Raw genomic sequence first — 13,951 nt, forward strand, 5'->3', positions numbered from 1 at the left:
TTTGTTAATATGCTATAATGTTTTTTCCTATTGATTAATATGCTTTTGAATCTATTTAAAATTTTTTGCAAATATTATTTTGTTATATGATTGCTTTGGTGTACAGCAGCTTTCAAACTTTGTGTAACAAACGTGATGAGGGATGTGTCAATTTAAGATGCCCTTTTTGGAAAACGTTGGGGTTGTTTGGTGTCTTTTGCTCAACGGAAAGTTCTTAGTTTTAGATACGACACATTTATTTTCTGTTAGAATTAATCCCAGTACTGTACTTCCCATTTTGAACACTCAAGTCTGATCTTTTTGTCCTAGATCACTGCATGGTTAACTTTATTAAGGAGAATTTGCTCGGGTCAATTAAGGAATTCCGAAACCGATTTATAAATCCAATTCAGAATGGTCAGTGTGCAGACTCTACTCTGGTAGATGTCAGAGTAATGAAGAAGCGTGCACATATTCTCTATGAGATGTTAGCTGGATGTGTTCAGGTAAGAACAGTTTTACTATAATTACTTAAATTAACTGCAGGGAGGGGGGGGAGTTGTTTCATCTCGTTCTGATAAAAGCAATCAAAGGCCTGTAAACTTGCTATTTGAGAGCTCTATTGAATCCAGCTATTACTTTTGACTTAAATGTTTTCACTAATTACTAGATCTCTGCATTATTTATTGTGACTAGGAAAACTTACAAAAATTTCATAGCTTTTATCCAAATGTCAGTGTATCCTAAGCAGGACATATATGTATATTTAGAGAATACAGCTGTTTTCCTGCTAGGAGACTAGAAAATTATATGGTAGAGTAGGACATAAGTTGCCTTGAAATATTCTCTTTTAATTCCATAGACACATTTAAAAACTCAACTGCCTTAAAAACTGCACAGAAGGTTGGTGATCCATAGTTTGTCACTTGGTTCTGAATTCCTATTTTTTCTGATTTGTGAGAATTAGAACAATGGGGAAGAGGAGAGAAGGAAGATTAATCAAGTTCAAAAGGGTGAAGAACTTGTTACCTTAGAGGCCTTAGATGAAAAAAAAAACAAAACAAAACTGCCTAGATTTCCAGAGTGAGGGCTGGATTTGTTGCTCTTTAGTTAACCTGCTATGGTATTGCACCTCGTGTGCTATCAGCATGATGTTACTGCTCTTCAGCTTTATAAACCTGGGCACCAGCAGCCTGATCGAAGGTGTGACACAAAGTGCCTCTTCCTGGCTGTGCAGTTGTTGGTAGTTGATTCAGTAATCCAAGTGGGCATGAGCTGGGTGAGATGGTCATAGTGGGATAGTCCTGCAAGCAGGTATTTCTTTCTCCTGGAAAGGAATAAAGGTTTATGGCAGTGTGTAAGGCTGGTAAAGGACCTCCTGTCATAAAATTATGGTCTTGGAACTACGAATAGTAGTGAGAGGATAGTGTAGGTAGTTCTACACATCTATACAGCAGTACAGGAACACAAACCAAAAGACAGAACAAGAAGAGGAACATAAATAGCAAGTAAATCTTACGTGCCTTCAGATGCTGGGTACCCTGTGTTTGTGCAGCATCGGATGGAGCCCAGATGGATTTTCTCACAGCGCGCTGCACAGAGCAGATCCTGTCCATAGAGAGCAGCTCTCCCTTTTGGTCATTCGAGCTACTGTATAATTTCCTTAGAAGAAAACAACTCTGTTCTACAGGATGTTCTCATGAGAGCTTCTTGCTGCGCGTCTAGATAACAGCAAGGCCGTGTAGACGGCATAATGGCCAGTACCAAGTGGGAGCTGCCTGCAGGCTCCTCTGTTGCAGTGAGCTGGCTGAGGTTATCCTGCAGCCAAGGAGTTTGTGCAGCACAGAGCAGGCAGGTTACCTCTGATGAAGGACACTTAACTCCTAAATGTGCAACGGTCTCTTGGTCAGGATCAATACACCGTTCACCATTTGGATGAAGGGGTAGGTGGAGAGAAGTAGACTAGCCTAAGAGTCAAAAAACTGAAAACAGACGTAAACTTTGCATTGCCCCAAGCAAGTATTCAGAAACTACATACTCTAAAACAGAAAATAGTTAACCTGAGTGTGAGTTCATCTGTGATACAAACATCAATATTAGCTGCTTGACTTACCCACGCTTTCACAAAAACGGTTTTGGTATTTTAAAGAACCCCACAGAAGTAGTTACCAGAGCAGCTACTGAAGTTGCAGTGAACTTTGCAAGGACTTGGAACTGGGACATGGGGTTAACAGGTCATATACTTTTGACTAGACAACCGCGTTCACTAGGTAAGATGGGCTTCTGCAGACAGTGCCTGTAATTGGATTGTATTTAGTGGGCTATTTTTTTCCCTTTGTGGTTGGAAAGCATCTGAATCATTGTAATTTATGCATGGTGCTTTCTCGTTTAAGATGCCAGAAGTTCTTAAGCTCTCAGTAGTCGTTTTCATGTTTATATGACTAAAGTACTGTTTGTAAAATTACAGAGGAAAGATTACACAGCATTAACAAAGTTCCTCCCACCAAAATACGAGTATGTTCTAGAAGTTCGGATGACACCTATTCAGTGCAAACTCTACCAATACTACTTGGATCATTTGACAGGTATGTGCCTACAATTCTCTTGGGTAACAAGATTGATGGTCATTTAATAGGGGGCTTTTTGCCACAGTTGGTAGGTTGGGGGTTTTTTATATGTATTATTGGCTCTACAGATGTATTTTTCTGCTTCCTGTAAGATTTACCTTAACTCTGAAAATTGAATTATAGTAAAACATTTGGTTGCACATAAAACACTTGGTTGCTGGTTTTTGTCAACTATTGGCTCTTTTGTGGAACTATCTCTTCTTTTGTTCCCAAAACCCACGAGTCTGGTTTTCACAGTGACCATGCTTTTCATCAGCTTTCAGTGGGGTCTTGACTGGTCTGTCTTGGGGACTTTCATCTTCCCGATAAAACGTAAATTTGTTTAATTGAAAAGGTGTATAAGGGAAAAAAAAAAACCCACCAAAGTATGTTACGGTGGGTTGGTGTGCTGTTCACGTATATTAGAGATAAGCCACTGCAGCTTGTAATTTTAGTATATCAAGGTATTGGCATGTCAACACTTCTAAATGATATACACATATGTACCACATAGTCTATTAGAATGGGAATCTCAAGGAACTCTTAGGGAGGTGTTCTGTACTGTCATGCTTCATGGAGCCAGATTCCTCAGCAGTAGTTTTTGGGTTCTGGAGCAATTCTGGTTTTTTAAATACCGTTTATAATAATTGACTTAATGATTAGGGGTTGAATTCCATAGTCAAGAATGCTTAAGGCACTGATGTTATGATTTTGTCTAAAGCTTGAAGCATGTATTCACTTTTTGCAGTGATTACAAAACGTACTACATAGTCTGTTGTGCCAGTTTTTTGGGGTTTTTTTTGCACTTGCTAAGCTACCTGTCTTAAAATGCCTGTCTGTTGCTGATGGATTTTTTTTTTTAACTATATTTTTCTATTCTGGTTACTCTTCCAAGTTTAATTACAAGAAAGATTCATTGTATCTCAAATTAAGCTATGATTTATAGCAGTATGAAATTCACTGTGTTGTCTTAATGACTTTAGATTCTGGGTAGTGCTGTTTGTGATCTCCTAGATAAACTGCCAGCTAGACTTCATTTCCACAGTTCTGTTGTCTGTTGCCTCTATTTGGTTAAGTTCTATAAGGAAAGAGTTTTGAAGGACCAGTGAAAGTAATGTCATTTCTACTGATACCTCCAGTAATAACTGGCTGCCTAAATGCCAACTGCCCCCTTTGCCATTTTACTCTAAAGGAGAAAAAACTTTGTGTTTTATTAAAAAAAAAAAAAACCAACAAAAAAAACCCCAAACAAACAAAAAAAAACAAACCAAAACCACACACACATACACTCCCTTCTTACATTAATAGTACTTCAAAACAGTATGTAAACAAGCCCAAACCTTTATGTGTAGTGCTGATTCCTAACTAGTTCTGGACTGCAGTCTGTTCTGTGTTGGTTCTTCATATAAATGTTCTGAAAAGCAGGTTATTTGTGTTCTGTTTATTTCTGCGTCATGCTAAATGCCTTCCAAAAGCTAGTAGCTTAAAAATGATAAGCATTAGCTATGTACTTTATAGATACGCATCTAAATGATAGGTTAAATCTTTGTAGCTCTTCACAGGAACTTTTTAATCACAACAGTTATGGTAGTTTGGTACGTTATCTTTGGCCTATTTCCAATACAAAGCAGGGCTGTTTTTGTAATTTCAGACTCTCCCAACACTGGCTTTGTTGGTCTGCCATGCTTTTAGATGGCAATGTAAATCTTTTACAGATCATTGATTAGCATAAGAGCTGGTGCTGTATGTTTACACCTTTTTTTCTTCTACTCTTTACAGAGGTCTTTCCATACAATGGCTTTCGATACTTTCTTTTTTTTAATAAATCAGGCAGCAGATAAGAGGAAGTAGCCCGTAGTCCAGTGTCTGTTGAAGTTAAGGGAAACATTTGCTCTGACAAAAGCCTATTACAGTGAGCTTCAAATTTGCTACATTGTTGGAGCCATTAATTTATTAACAGATTGTATGTGTAACTAACTATAAGAAAATGCACTGCCTAACAGGTGTTTTAATTAATCTGCCTAGACTTTAAGGGCTCAACAAAATCAATTGAGTTTAGCTAAGTTTGCATTTGTCAAAAGGGGTTGTACTGTTTCATGACTTACCAGCCCTTTGTGGGCTGCTTAAACTCCCTAAACTAGTAGAAAGCATTATCTGCTTTCTCTGTCTTCATCTTGGGTTAGTGTCCTGCCAGTTGCTCAGCTCAGTCGGTGCCAGAGACAATAAGAGAAAGAAGAGGGCAAACGAGAGAAAAGAAAGACAGACAACGTCTTTTAGAGGGGAAAAGCTGTCTAAGCTAACCATAGCTCAGCTCTTCAGAGCAAATCTCTATGCTGGTTGATGATGCCCACATTAATTCTTTGCATTACTTCTGTATTTCAAACAAAGACGACGTGCTTTCTGATTTTCATTAAATAAAAAAGGGAGTCTTGCTGCTGAAGATAAATATAGACGGGGAATTGCCGCTTTTTCTACACATTTTTAAAATTTAGTTTTTCTGTGCACTAACAGGCATAAACTAAAATACACATTTTTAGATGCAGTTTTACCAAGTTTTTCCTTCATTTAATGAAAATTATACATGTTTTCTTTCACTTCTGTAATATAGAAAATTAAAAAGTCTATAGGACTTGTTAACTTGAAACTTGTTAACAGCAAGTTTCTCTGTGATGTTAGCTCAGGTTTAGGGAAGTCAAATCTAAGAATTTCTGTCATCCTCACAATTCTATTTCCCAAAGTCATAGGGGAGCACAAATGGGAAGATACTGGAAGCTGATGTATGATTAAAACATAGCAAGAACATGCTTTGTTAAAATATTTATACTCTGTAGATGTTTACTGGGATTATCTTGTGTGTTGAGCAAATGCACCAAATTAAGCTTTGTGCCTGTTCTGCCGTAGACATTTGATGATTGTGATGCAAGAAATACTATTTTCTTGCAGGTATACATGCCTTAAATTATGCATACAATAAATATGAAAAACAATCTGTTTCAAGAAGCTAAAGTTAATGTGCTGCTTAATGAGAAATTGAGACTACAAAAAATAAATTTAACTCTGTGAACATTTTACTACTTTACACTAATTTGTGCTTGGACAATATAAAAATAGGCTGGGCTTTTTTAAGATTCTTTATTGTAACAGAATACTGCAGCATTCCAAGTAATTAAATAAAGGTAGCTCAAAATAGTAAGCCAAATTCATTGAAAACTACATACCAATTTTATTTTGTGTTTTCTACCTTGGGCTGGTTTTACAAAACCTAAATAGAGATGACTGTCCTTTTAAGAGGATTTGGATTCATTCCTATACTGGGGAGAAATGTGCTTTTATGTAAAAATGTAATCATGTTTCTCATTATCAAGAAAAAGGGGAAAATCTAATTTTGACAACTTTAACTAGGAAAAAAATGCCTGTGACTCAGTAATTTGACCTCTTTTACAAGAGACGTTACAATATGATGTGCATCTGGAAAGAACACTCAGTACTGCACTAACAGATTGTTCAAAGGGGGAACAGTATGTGGCAAACTTACTTCAAGGTTTCATTCTAAAACCTGAACTTTATTGTCAGGTGTAGGTAGTGGCAATGAAGGTGGAAGAGGCAAAGCTGGAGCTAAACTATTCCAGGATTTCCAGATGTTGAGCAGAATCTGGACTCACCCTTGGTGTTTGCAGCTGGACTATATTAGCAAAGAAAATAAGGTAAATTAGATATATCAAAATACTCTCTATTGAGAACTTTCCAAATATGCTTTGCCAAATGCTAGGTAAAGTTTCGTCAAATTAATGGAAATCTTTGTTGCTGTGGGGTAATTTTGCTGCTGGTTTTGTCATATTTTTGTTTCTGGGTATGCTGTCATTCTTAAAAAATTTTGCAAGGCCAACCCTTTGTAGAACTTACCATTGTTTAAATGAAGAGTAAGCAGATGGCTAAAGGTTTAATAAAAGCTTCTGAATGAGCATACTTAATAAAATTTCTGTTTTTTCTCTTTTGAGGGCTATTTTGATGAAGACAGTCTGGATGAGTTCATAGCTTCAGATTCCGATGAAACTTCAATGAGCTTAAGTTCTGATGATTATGCAAAGTAATTGAGCTTTTATTTGTTGTTGTTTGTTGGATTAATTTCCCTAATAGGACTTAAGTGATTCTATAAAAGTTAATGCTTATTTTTTATTTTATGTACCTGTTAGAATATGTTCTCTACCAGTAGAATTTTTAAAAAATAATGGGGTGTACAATGTTACCTTTCTAGGAAAAAAAAATCAAAGGGGAAGAAAGTGAAGAAAGAGTGCAGCTCAAGCGGAAGTGGCAGTGATAATGATGTTGAAGTCATTAAAGTCTGGAATTCAAGATCTCGTGGAGGTGGAGAAGGAAATGCAGAAGAACTTGTAAACAACCCTCCATCTGTTACAAAATCAGATGAAGGTGAGTATAATATACAAGTAAATAAAATACAAGGCAGCTTCATTTTGCAAAAGGCAATTTGAGAGGGCTGTCAGGAATTCTTCTTTGTTGCAAAATGGTAAATCCCTTAATTCCATGAACTGCTTCTATGCTTATAGCTCCTGCTACTTTGAATAGTATACTCGTCCTGGAAAAACAAGGTGCATCAGTTTAGAACTCAGGGGTCTTCTGGCAGGGAAGCTGCACAGTACAAAACGATACAAAGTTAACAGAGGAACTATGCTTTTTTTTCATCTCTTTTTAAACATATTGGTGAAAGATTAATGGAAAGGTAAAGAAATATGCATGTCATTCATTGTTGCACCTGGAATTTGAAGTGGATGTTGAGCAAGCAGACGTAATGCAGCAGGAATATGAGACCTCTTTAAAGATTGTTATTCAAGCTACTTATGTCTGTGTATTTCATTTTTGGATTTTCCTTTAATAATCTAGCTTTTGTCTTGTATCTAGTATCATAGAGCTAGTTTTCTGATTGTATAATTTATTGTGTGTCTAATCACTTTCCCTAAATAAGTTATTTTGGGGGGACAGTTAAGGTGAGAATTGTTTGGCCTTTTTTTTTTTTTTTTTGGTCCCCATCCCAATGACAAACGTATTGTAAACGTGTAAGGGGAAGAGTGTGAGAGAGAGAGAGAGTGTGTGTGTAAAATACATACACATACAGATTAAATGTATTAAAGTAATTACTTGCTTTATAGGCAGGATGAGTTTCTGTCTCTGGATCGTTTAAATGTTTGCCTCTCTCATGCAGCCTTGTTCAATTTAATGTAGGTAAAGAATTTCTAAACAAACATTTGATGCTGCACCAGACAAGGTTTGTGGGCAGACTTTCAATCTCATTGCAGCTGTTGGAGGCCCTTCTGCAAAGTTTAGGGGTGAAGATAGAAATAGATAGGTCATGTGTATAGGATTTTCCCACAGCACATCTAGGTCTCTTATTTGGTTAACTTGTTAATTCTTTGTTCTAGTATTGAAAAATACATTCTTTAAAAGCTTGTATGAAGGAAGGCTCAAATGTGAGTTCTGTCAAGATCAGTTCTGTCTTGCACCTGAGATTCACTAGTGTGTCACGATTGATTTGCGCTGCCTAGTCTGAGAATGTAAATGTTTTGAATTGTTCATGAGATAGAACACTTCTCCTACTATGTAAGTAAATATTTCAGTAGATCAAAGATTTTATGTGGAAAAAGTTAGTGTTATAAATCTAAGTAATCAATTTTTATCACTCGAATGCAAAGGAGGTTAAATTGAAGATCATTAGAAATATTATAAAGACATTTTTAAGTAATGTAAATCAAGATAATTCATGGTTCTTGTCTGCCTTTCTGTTTCTGATTATAACGCTGAATATATCCTTTCTCCTGGTTGAATTCAGAATAAACATAATGGGAGTATCATTAAAGATCAGCACAGTCTCCATCTGACACTTTTGAGTGGGTGATAAGACCCCAACAGACTTGTTTTGCTAGGAGCATAGTTATTTTGGTGTATTTTTACAATGACAAACTGAATTTTGTAATTCTGTCTAGTACTTCTATATTTTTAAGCAGTTAAGTCAAATTAACAAAATTAACTGATGTTAATTTAAGATAGTAACATGTTAAAAATAGGATTGTTCCCATGTACGTATTTTACAGGTTTTGTTAGTGTAATAGTGTGTTAGCACATGAGCAGACAAGAAACTTCCTTAAAGAACTTTGCAAAAAGGCAAAATATGATGGTGGAATTGTTTGGGGTTTGGTTTTTTTTTTTCCCCCCTCTATTGTGAATTAATATAAAGTGTGGGGGGAGTTATTTTTTTTTCCTTTATGCTAATGTTGCCTTCTAAATTAGCTTAGGGAAAAAAGATCCTAAATCTGAGCCTAAAAGAAGTAAGAGGAGATGGTTTACGGGTTTTGTCTTAAACACCTGTACTATTGTAACATTGGAAACTTTCTTGCACAGAGTTCATCTTGACAGATGAACTAGGTAACCCAAAAGACCACTCTTTCTTTTTCCAACAATTTCAGATGTTTGTTTGAGATTCAAAATAACTTTCTGTATGGAAAGCTTCTTTTCAATGGCTGTTACATTTATGGATGAGTTTTCAAAGATGCGTACTTGTTGGAAACAAAGCTGTTGATAAATACTCCTGGGGAAAAGATGGAGATTGTAGAACTATTTGTCCGAATATCCTGCAACACAAAAAGGGCATTTGTGACTCTTATTGATGACTTGTGCTATTGATAACTGCTAATCTGGTAATTGTTAATAGTGCAAACGCTATTTTTTCTTTGCCTATTTAATCCTCTTTCATACCAGTTAAGCCTAATAATGAGGAAATAGTTCTGTAGTTCAAACGTTTCAAAGCGTTTAAATGGAGACCATGCCTTTATCTTTTAAAATGGTTTTTACTTTGCTTTTTTATAGGCAAAGCTACATCCTCTTCCAATCCTGGTAGCCCAGCGCCAGATTGGTACAAAGATTTTGTCACTGATGCAGATGCTGAAGTGTTGGAACATTCTGGGAAAATGGTGCTTCTCTTTGAAATTCTGCGAATGGCAGAGGAGCTTGGAGACAAAGTGTAAGTCAGTTCTAGAAATACTTTTAATGACCTTATAAATATGTTAGTCTGACAGTGTTCTTCATTCAGCCTTCATAATGCTGTAGCTCAGTTTTCTGAAGCAAATGTGCATGGTAAATTCATTTTTATAAGTGAGTTTTCCCATACATGCATGTAAACCACCAAAGTCTTTGTCTGTGTCTAGAAGCGCTGTTTGCTTCAAAGGTAGTATCAGAGTGAGGAGGGAGGAAAAATAAAGCAATACGATAATTAAAATAACCTCAGAGGTGAATTTTGTGTTTCCCTGTTTCTGTTTTCAGCCTAGTGTTTAGCCAGTCCCTAATATCTCTGGATTTGATAGAGGATTTTCTGGAGCTGGCGAACAGGGAGAAAACTGACAAAGACAAGCCACCTATTTATAAAGGTGAGTGTCACCTTGAACAATTGCAAAGCTAGTAACTCTTTTACAAGTCTCTATACAGTCCAAAGGGAATGGATTTTAAATAGTTTTCATTAGACGTATTGTATGCTCTGTACTATTCCTGAAGTTGGCAGGATTATTGGTGGTCTCTGCAGGTGGTCTCTGCTATCCCGTTATGGACTCTTGCTTCTGATTTCATTCTGTATCATCCGTGCTTAATATAGCCTAAGCGGATTAAATGATCATCATCTGAAAGTAGAGAAGGCATTTTGTTAAATTCTGTACAAAAGTGATATTATATGCTGATGGGTGGCAAATTATGATCCTTCCTACTGGGAAAGAGATAATGAAAGAAAAGTAGGCTACATTAAAACAGCGTGTAGAACATGCAAAATGTGAATTTAGGCTTTATATGTATTGCAGTAGATTGTTTTATGGATTTCATAAGGGAGCAAAGTATTGAATTAATTATTATCCTAGTGATGCTCAAATGGCGAGGAATTTCTCACTAGCCAGACATGTCCTCTGCATAGGGTGTTTCTTCTGTTTACTTTGTGAGATCCTCCCAGAGCTCCTGATGATGCAGTTCATCCTTACGTGAAGTTTCAGTTCCCAGTACGTGTTGATTGAAGAATTCCTTTGAATCTGCCATTCCTTTCAGATATCTTATTTCTAAGTGTACGTGTTGAACAGTTGCAGAAGAGAAATGTGGCTTAGTGATACCAACACCATAGTTAGTTGAAGATCTCCAGTATCTGTCTCTCACAGATTTATTGTTTCTGGCTGTTGCTTCCTTAGCTTCTGAACATTTGTCATCTTCGGATGTTACGAGCTGTCTGTATTTTAAGGAGTTTGTGTCTTTAGTCTGAGATAGTGTTTTAAGGGGTGGGGTTTTTTTTTCATTTGTGGTAGTTCTTTTGGTAAGCAATTAGACTGTATCATAGCAAGATTCACCATCTAGAGACCTTCCAGACATAACTCAACAATCTGTTTCTCATAATTTGTTGTATTGAGCAGTGCTGTCTCCTAAAAATCCTATTTTCTTTATAATTGATGGCACAGTGGGGTTCGTTTTGTGTAGGTATACCTTGATGGCCAAAGAAAATGAAAGGTTACTTGTGAATTGGGGAGAGAAGAAAATCTTCTATCAGCTGTCATTATCTTTTTCCCCCCATCTGGCAAGAAGTAGCCATAATTCACAGGGTAATTAAACTCAAAAAGATTTTTCTGAATTTCAGTCCCAGAATTATTAGACCTTGACTTTTGAAATCTCCTTTTGAGCATTTACTTATGAATGCTATTTGTATGGGAGAGATTTACTTACACTAATTTTGTAACATGAAGCTACACAGATCAATTAGAAAAGTATAATTAGTACTATAATGCCTAAAGATTAGATGTAGTTACTTTTTAAAATTCACTTTGGCTCCAAGTTAAGGCATATCTCTACAAATCACGGAATCACAGAATCGTATAGGTTGGAAAAGAGCTTTAAGATCATCGAGTCCAACCGTAAACCTAACACTGCCAAGTCCACCACTACACCATGTCCCTAAGCACCTCATCCAAACGGCTTTTAAACACTTCCAGGGATGGCGACTCAACCACTTCCCTGGGCAGCCTGTTCCAATGCTTGATAACCCTTTCAGTGAAGTAAAATTTCCTCATATCCAGTCTAAACCTCCCCTGGCGCAACTTGAGGCCATTTCCTCTTGTCCTATCACTTGTTACCTGGGAGAAGAGACCGACCCCCACCTTTGTGTCCATGTACAACTAGAAATAGTGAAAAATAAGAGGAACTACGCCAAAAAAGCTCAGGTCTTTTCAAATACCTCAATTAAAATTTGACCTTGGAACATAATTTAATTATAAATTCATATCTTTAAATTCCAATCTGTATAAAATTGCTTTGAGGAGTTTCATTTAATACCAGTTGATCTTTTTGTAATAAATAAAAAAATCTTAAGAAGAAATGGACAGTGATAGATGCTGGATACGTTTTGCAAGGAAAAATTATATTGACGACATTTATTTTATTCTATTTTTGAATCATTTTAGACAAAATTGGTTTAGGGTTTGTAGGAGCTATTGCACGCTTGTGGATGATCATTGTCATCACAAATGCAATTGCTATTATTTTCTGTCGTGTTACATATTTTATATTTTGTTATGCAAGCTTCACTACATAATTTTCAAGGCATGCCTGTGGCAAGCACCTATATCCTCCAAAAACGTTCTCTATCTTGAATAACCTATAGTCTTCTCCCATTGTTTTAAAATGTCAGAGAATAGTGTATTTTATGTTCCCTATTTGTTGTTCTACTATTTAGAGAGTTGTATATATCAAGTATTATCAGTCTGGTTACTTAGGCAATCAGCATTTTAGTAATTTGCCTATTGCATTTATAGGTGAAGGAAAATGGTTCAGAAACATTGATTACTATCGCTTAGATGGTTCAACTACAGCTCAGTCAAGAAAGAAATGGGCTGAAGAATTTAATGATGAAACTAATGTGAGGTGAGATCTCGTCTGATATATGTGCTTAATTTTCCCCCTTCTCTTTCTTTGGATCCCTATTTCTTTGTTACTTGTATTAGCTTAATGACCTCTTAAAGCTAGGCAAATAAATACCGCAATGTTGTCAGGTGCAGAACTTGCACAAAAAATGTGCAACAGCAATTGGTTTCTGCTTTCCTGAGATTACTTCCGTTTGTACTGATCAATACTTGTTCAGTGTTTCCTTGCTGTTTTCATTCTTGTTTAGATTGTAAGCAATTTGGATCAGAGACAGTGTTTTTGTTACAATTACTTAAAAGGATAAAAGGATATACAATTACTTAAAATTACTTCCTATTACCTAGGAAGGTCAGAGCCTGGCGGGGTCTGGCCAGGAGACAGAAATCACTTGGCCAGTCAGAAGCATATAGCTCTCTTGGCTATCTCCAGAATTGCCTCCCAGCCATCCACTGTTCATACAAGATGGGACCTTCAAGTCGGATTTGGATAGGTAGATAGATACAAACTTGCGCAAGTTTAATGAAGTTAAGGAGCTTCACCTTCCTAGATTTGTTTAAAAAGTAGAATATGTAGTTATGTTGCAGTCATTTATAATGTACAGAAATAAAAGTTAAATGGAACAAAGTAAACTAATTCAGTGTTAATACTCTTAAATAGTTTATTCTGTCAGGTATCTGTCAAGAGCTCATTTTAAGTTGAACCTAAGTGAGATGATATTCAAAAAAAGCAGATACATCAAAGAGACAGTGTTATTCTAGAGTTATCCGGAAAGTTTGCTAGCCAGGAAACAGTTTCAATAGCATGGGATATGCCTGTTTAAAATTATGGTTTAATTTGATATAACTAAATTTATTAGAGTTTGAAAATGCAAAACCAAAAATTTTTTTCTTACCCACCAGTTTTTGTTAACAGTTGGTTTGCAGAAGGCCCTGATCTGTATTTCTGGGAGTGTACGTTTTGCTAAAAGTGTTGTCTTTGTAAAACCTGAATCTCTTTTATGCTTAATGCAGTATTTTAATGAAGTTTTTGAGTTATTTCAGTGTATGAACAACTCCATAGTAACACAGCAACATGAGAGCAATAGTTGTTTTCCAAAATATTAACATTTTGCAACTTTTCTCTGTTCCAGAGGCCGCTTGTTTATTATATCCACTAAAGCAGGTTCCCTCGGAATTAATCTCGTGGCTGCTAATAGAGTAATCATCTTTGATGCTTCTTGGAACCCATCGTATGACATTCAGAGTATTTTCAGAGTTTACCGCTTTGGGCAGAACAAACCTGTGTTTGTGTACAGGTTTTTGGCTCAGGTAGGTTTCTGTCTGATATTTTTGTGATACTCTGGTCCTGCAATCAAATTTGTGAACTGTAACTGTTTGGACTGTGACTGTTTGGACTTGTGTTGAAGTCTGTAGTGGTCC

At 36.3% G+C, this 13,951-nt stretch overlaps 1 protein-coding gene across 11 annotated transcripts in view; it reads left to right on the forward strand.

Moving 5' to 3' along the window:
- Window positions 1-13,951, forward strand: part of ATRX (ATRX chromatin remodeler) — a 90,268-nt gene that overhangs the window by 59,440 nt on the left and 16,877 nt on the right. For all 11 annotated transcript variants that reach the window (XM_075513331.1, XM_075513338.1, XM_075513335.1 and 8 more), the window contains 9 exons: window positions 310-485; window positions 2,447-2,564; window positions 6,159-6,289; window positions 6,584-6,672; window positions 6,841-7,013; window positions 9,462-9,615; window positions 9,915-10,018; window positions 12,425-12,533; window positions 13,663-13,840. In XM_075513331.1, coding sequence (XP_075369446.1) covers window positions 310-485; window positions 2,447-2,564; window positions 6,159-6,289; window positions 6,584-6,672; window positions 6,841-7,013; window positions 9,462-9,615; window positions 9,915-10,018; window positions 12,425-12,533; window positions 13,663-13,840 — 1,232 coding nt within the window. The remainder of the gene's footprint in view (window positions 1-309; window positions 486-2,446; window positions 2,565-6,158; window positions 6,290-6,583; window positions 6,673-6,840; window positions 7,014-9,461; window positions 9,616-9,914; window positions 10,019-12,424; window positions 12,534-13,662; window positions 13,841-13,951) is intronic.

This window comes from Mycteria americana, chromosome 10 (genome assembly GCF_035582795.1).
Source record: "Mycteria americana isolate JAX WOST 10 ecotype Jacksonville Zoo and Gardens chromosome 10, USCA_MyAme_1.0, whole genome shotgun sequence".
Classification (NCBI taxonomy): Eukaryota; Metazoa; Chordata; class Aves; order Ciconiiformes; family Ciconiidae; genus Mycteria; species Mycteria americana.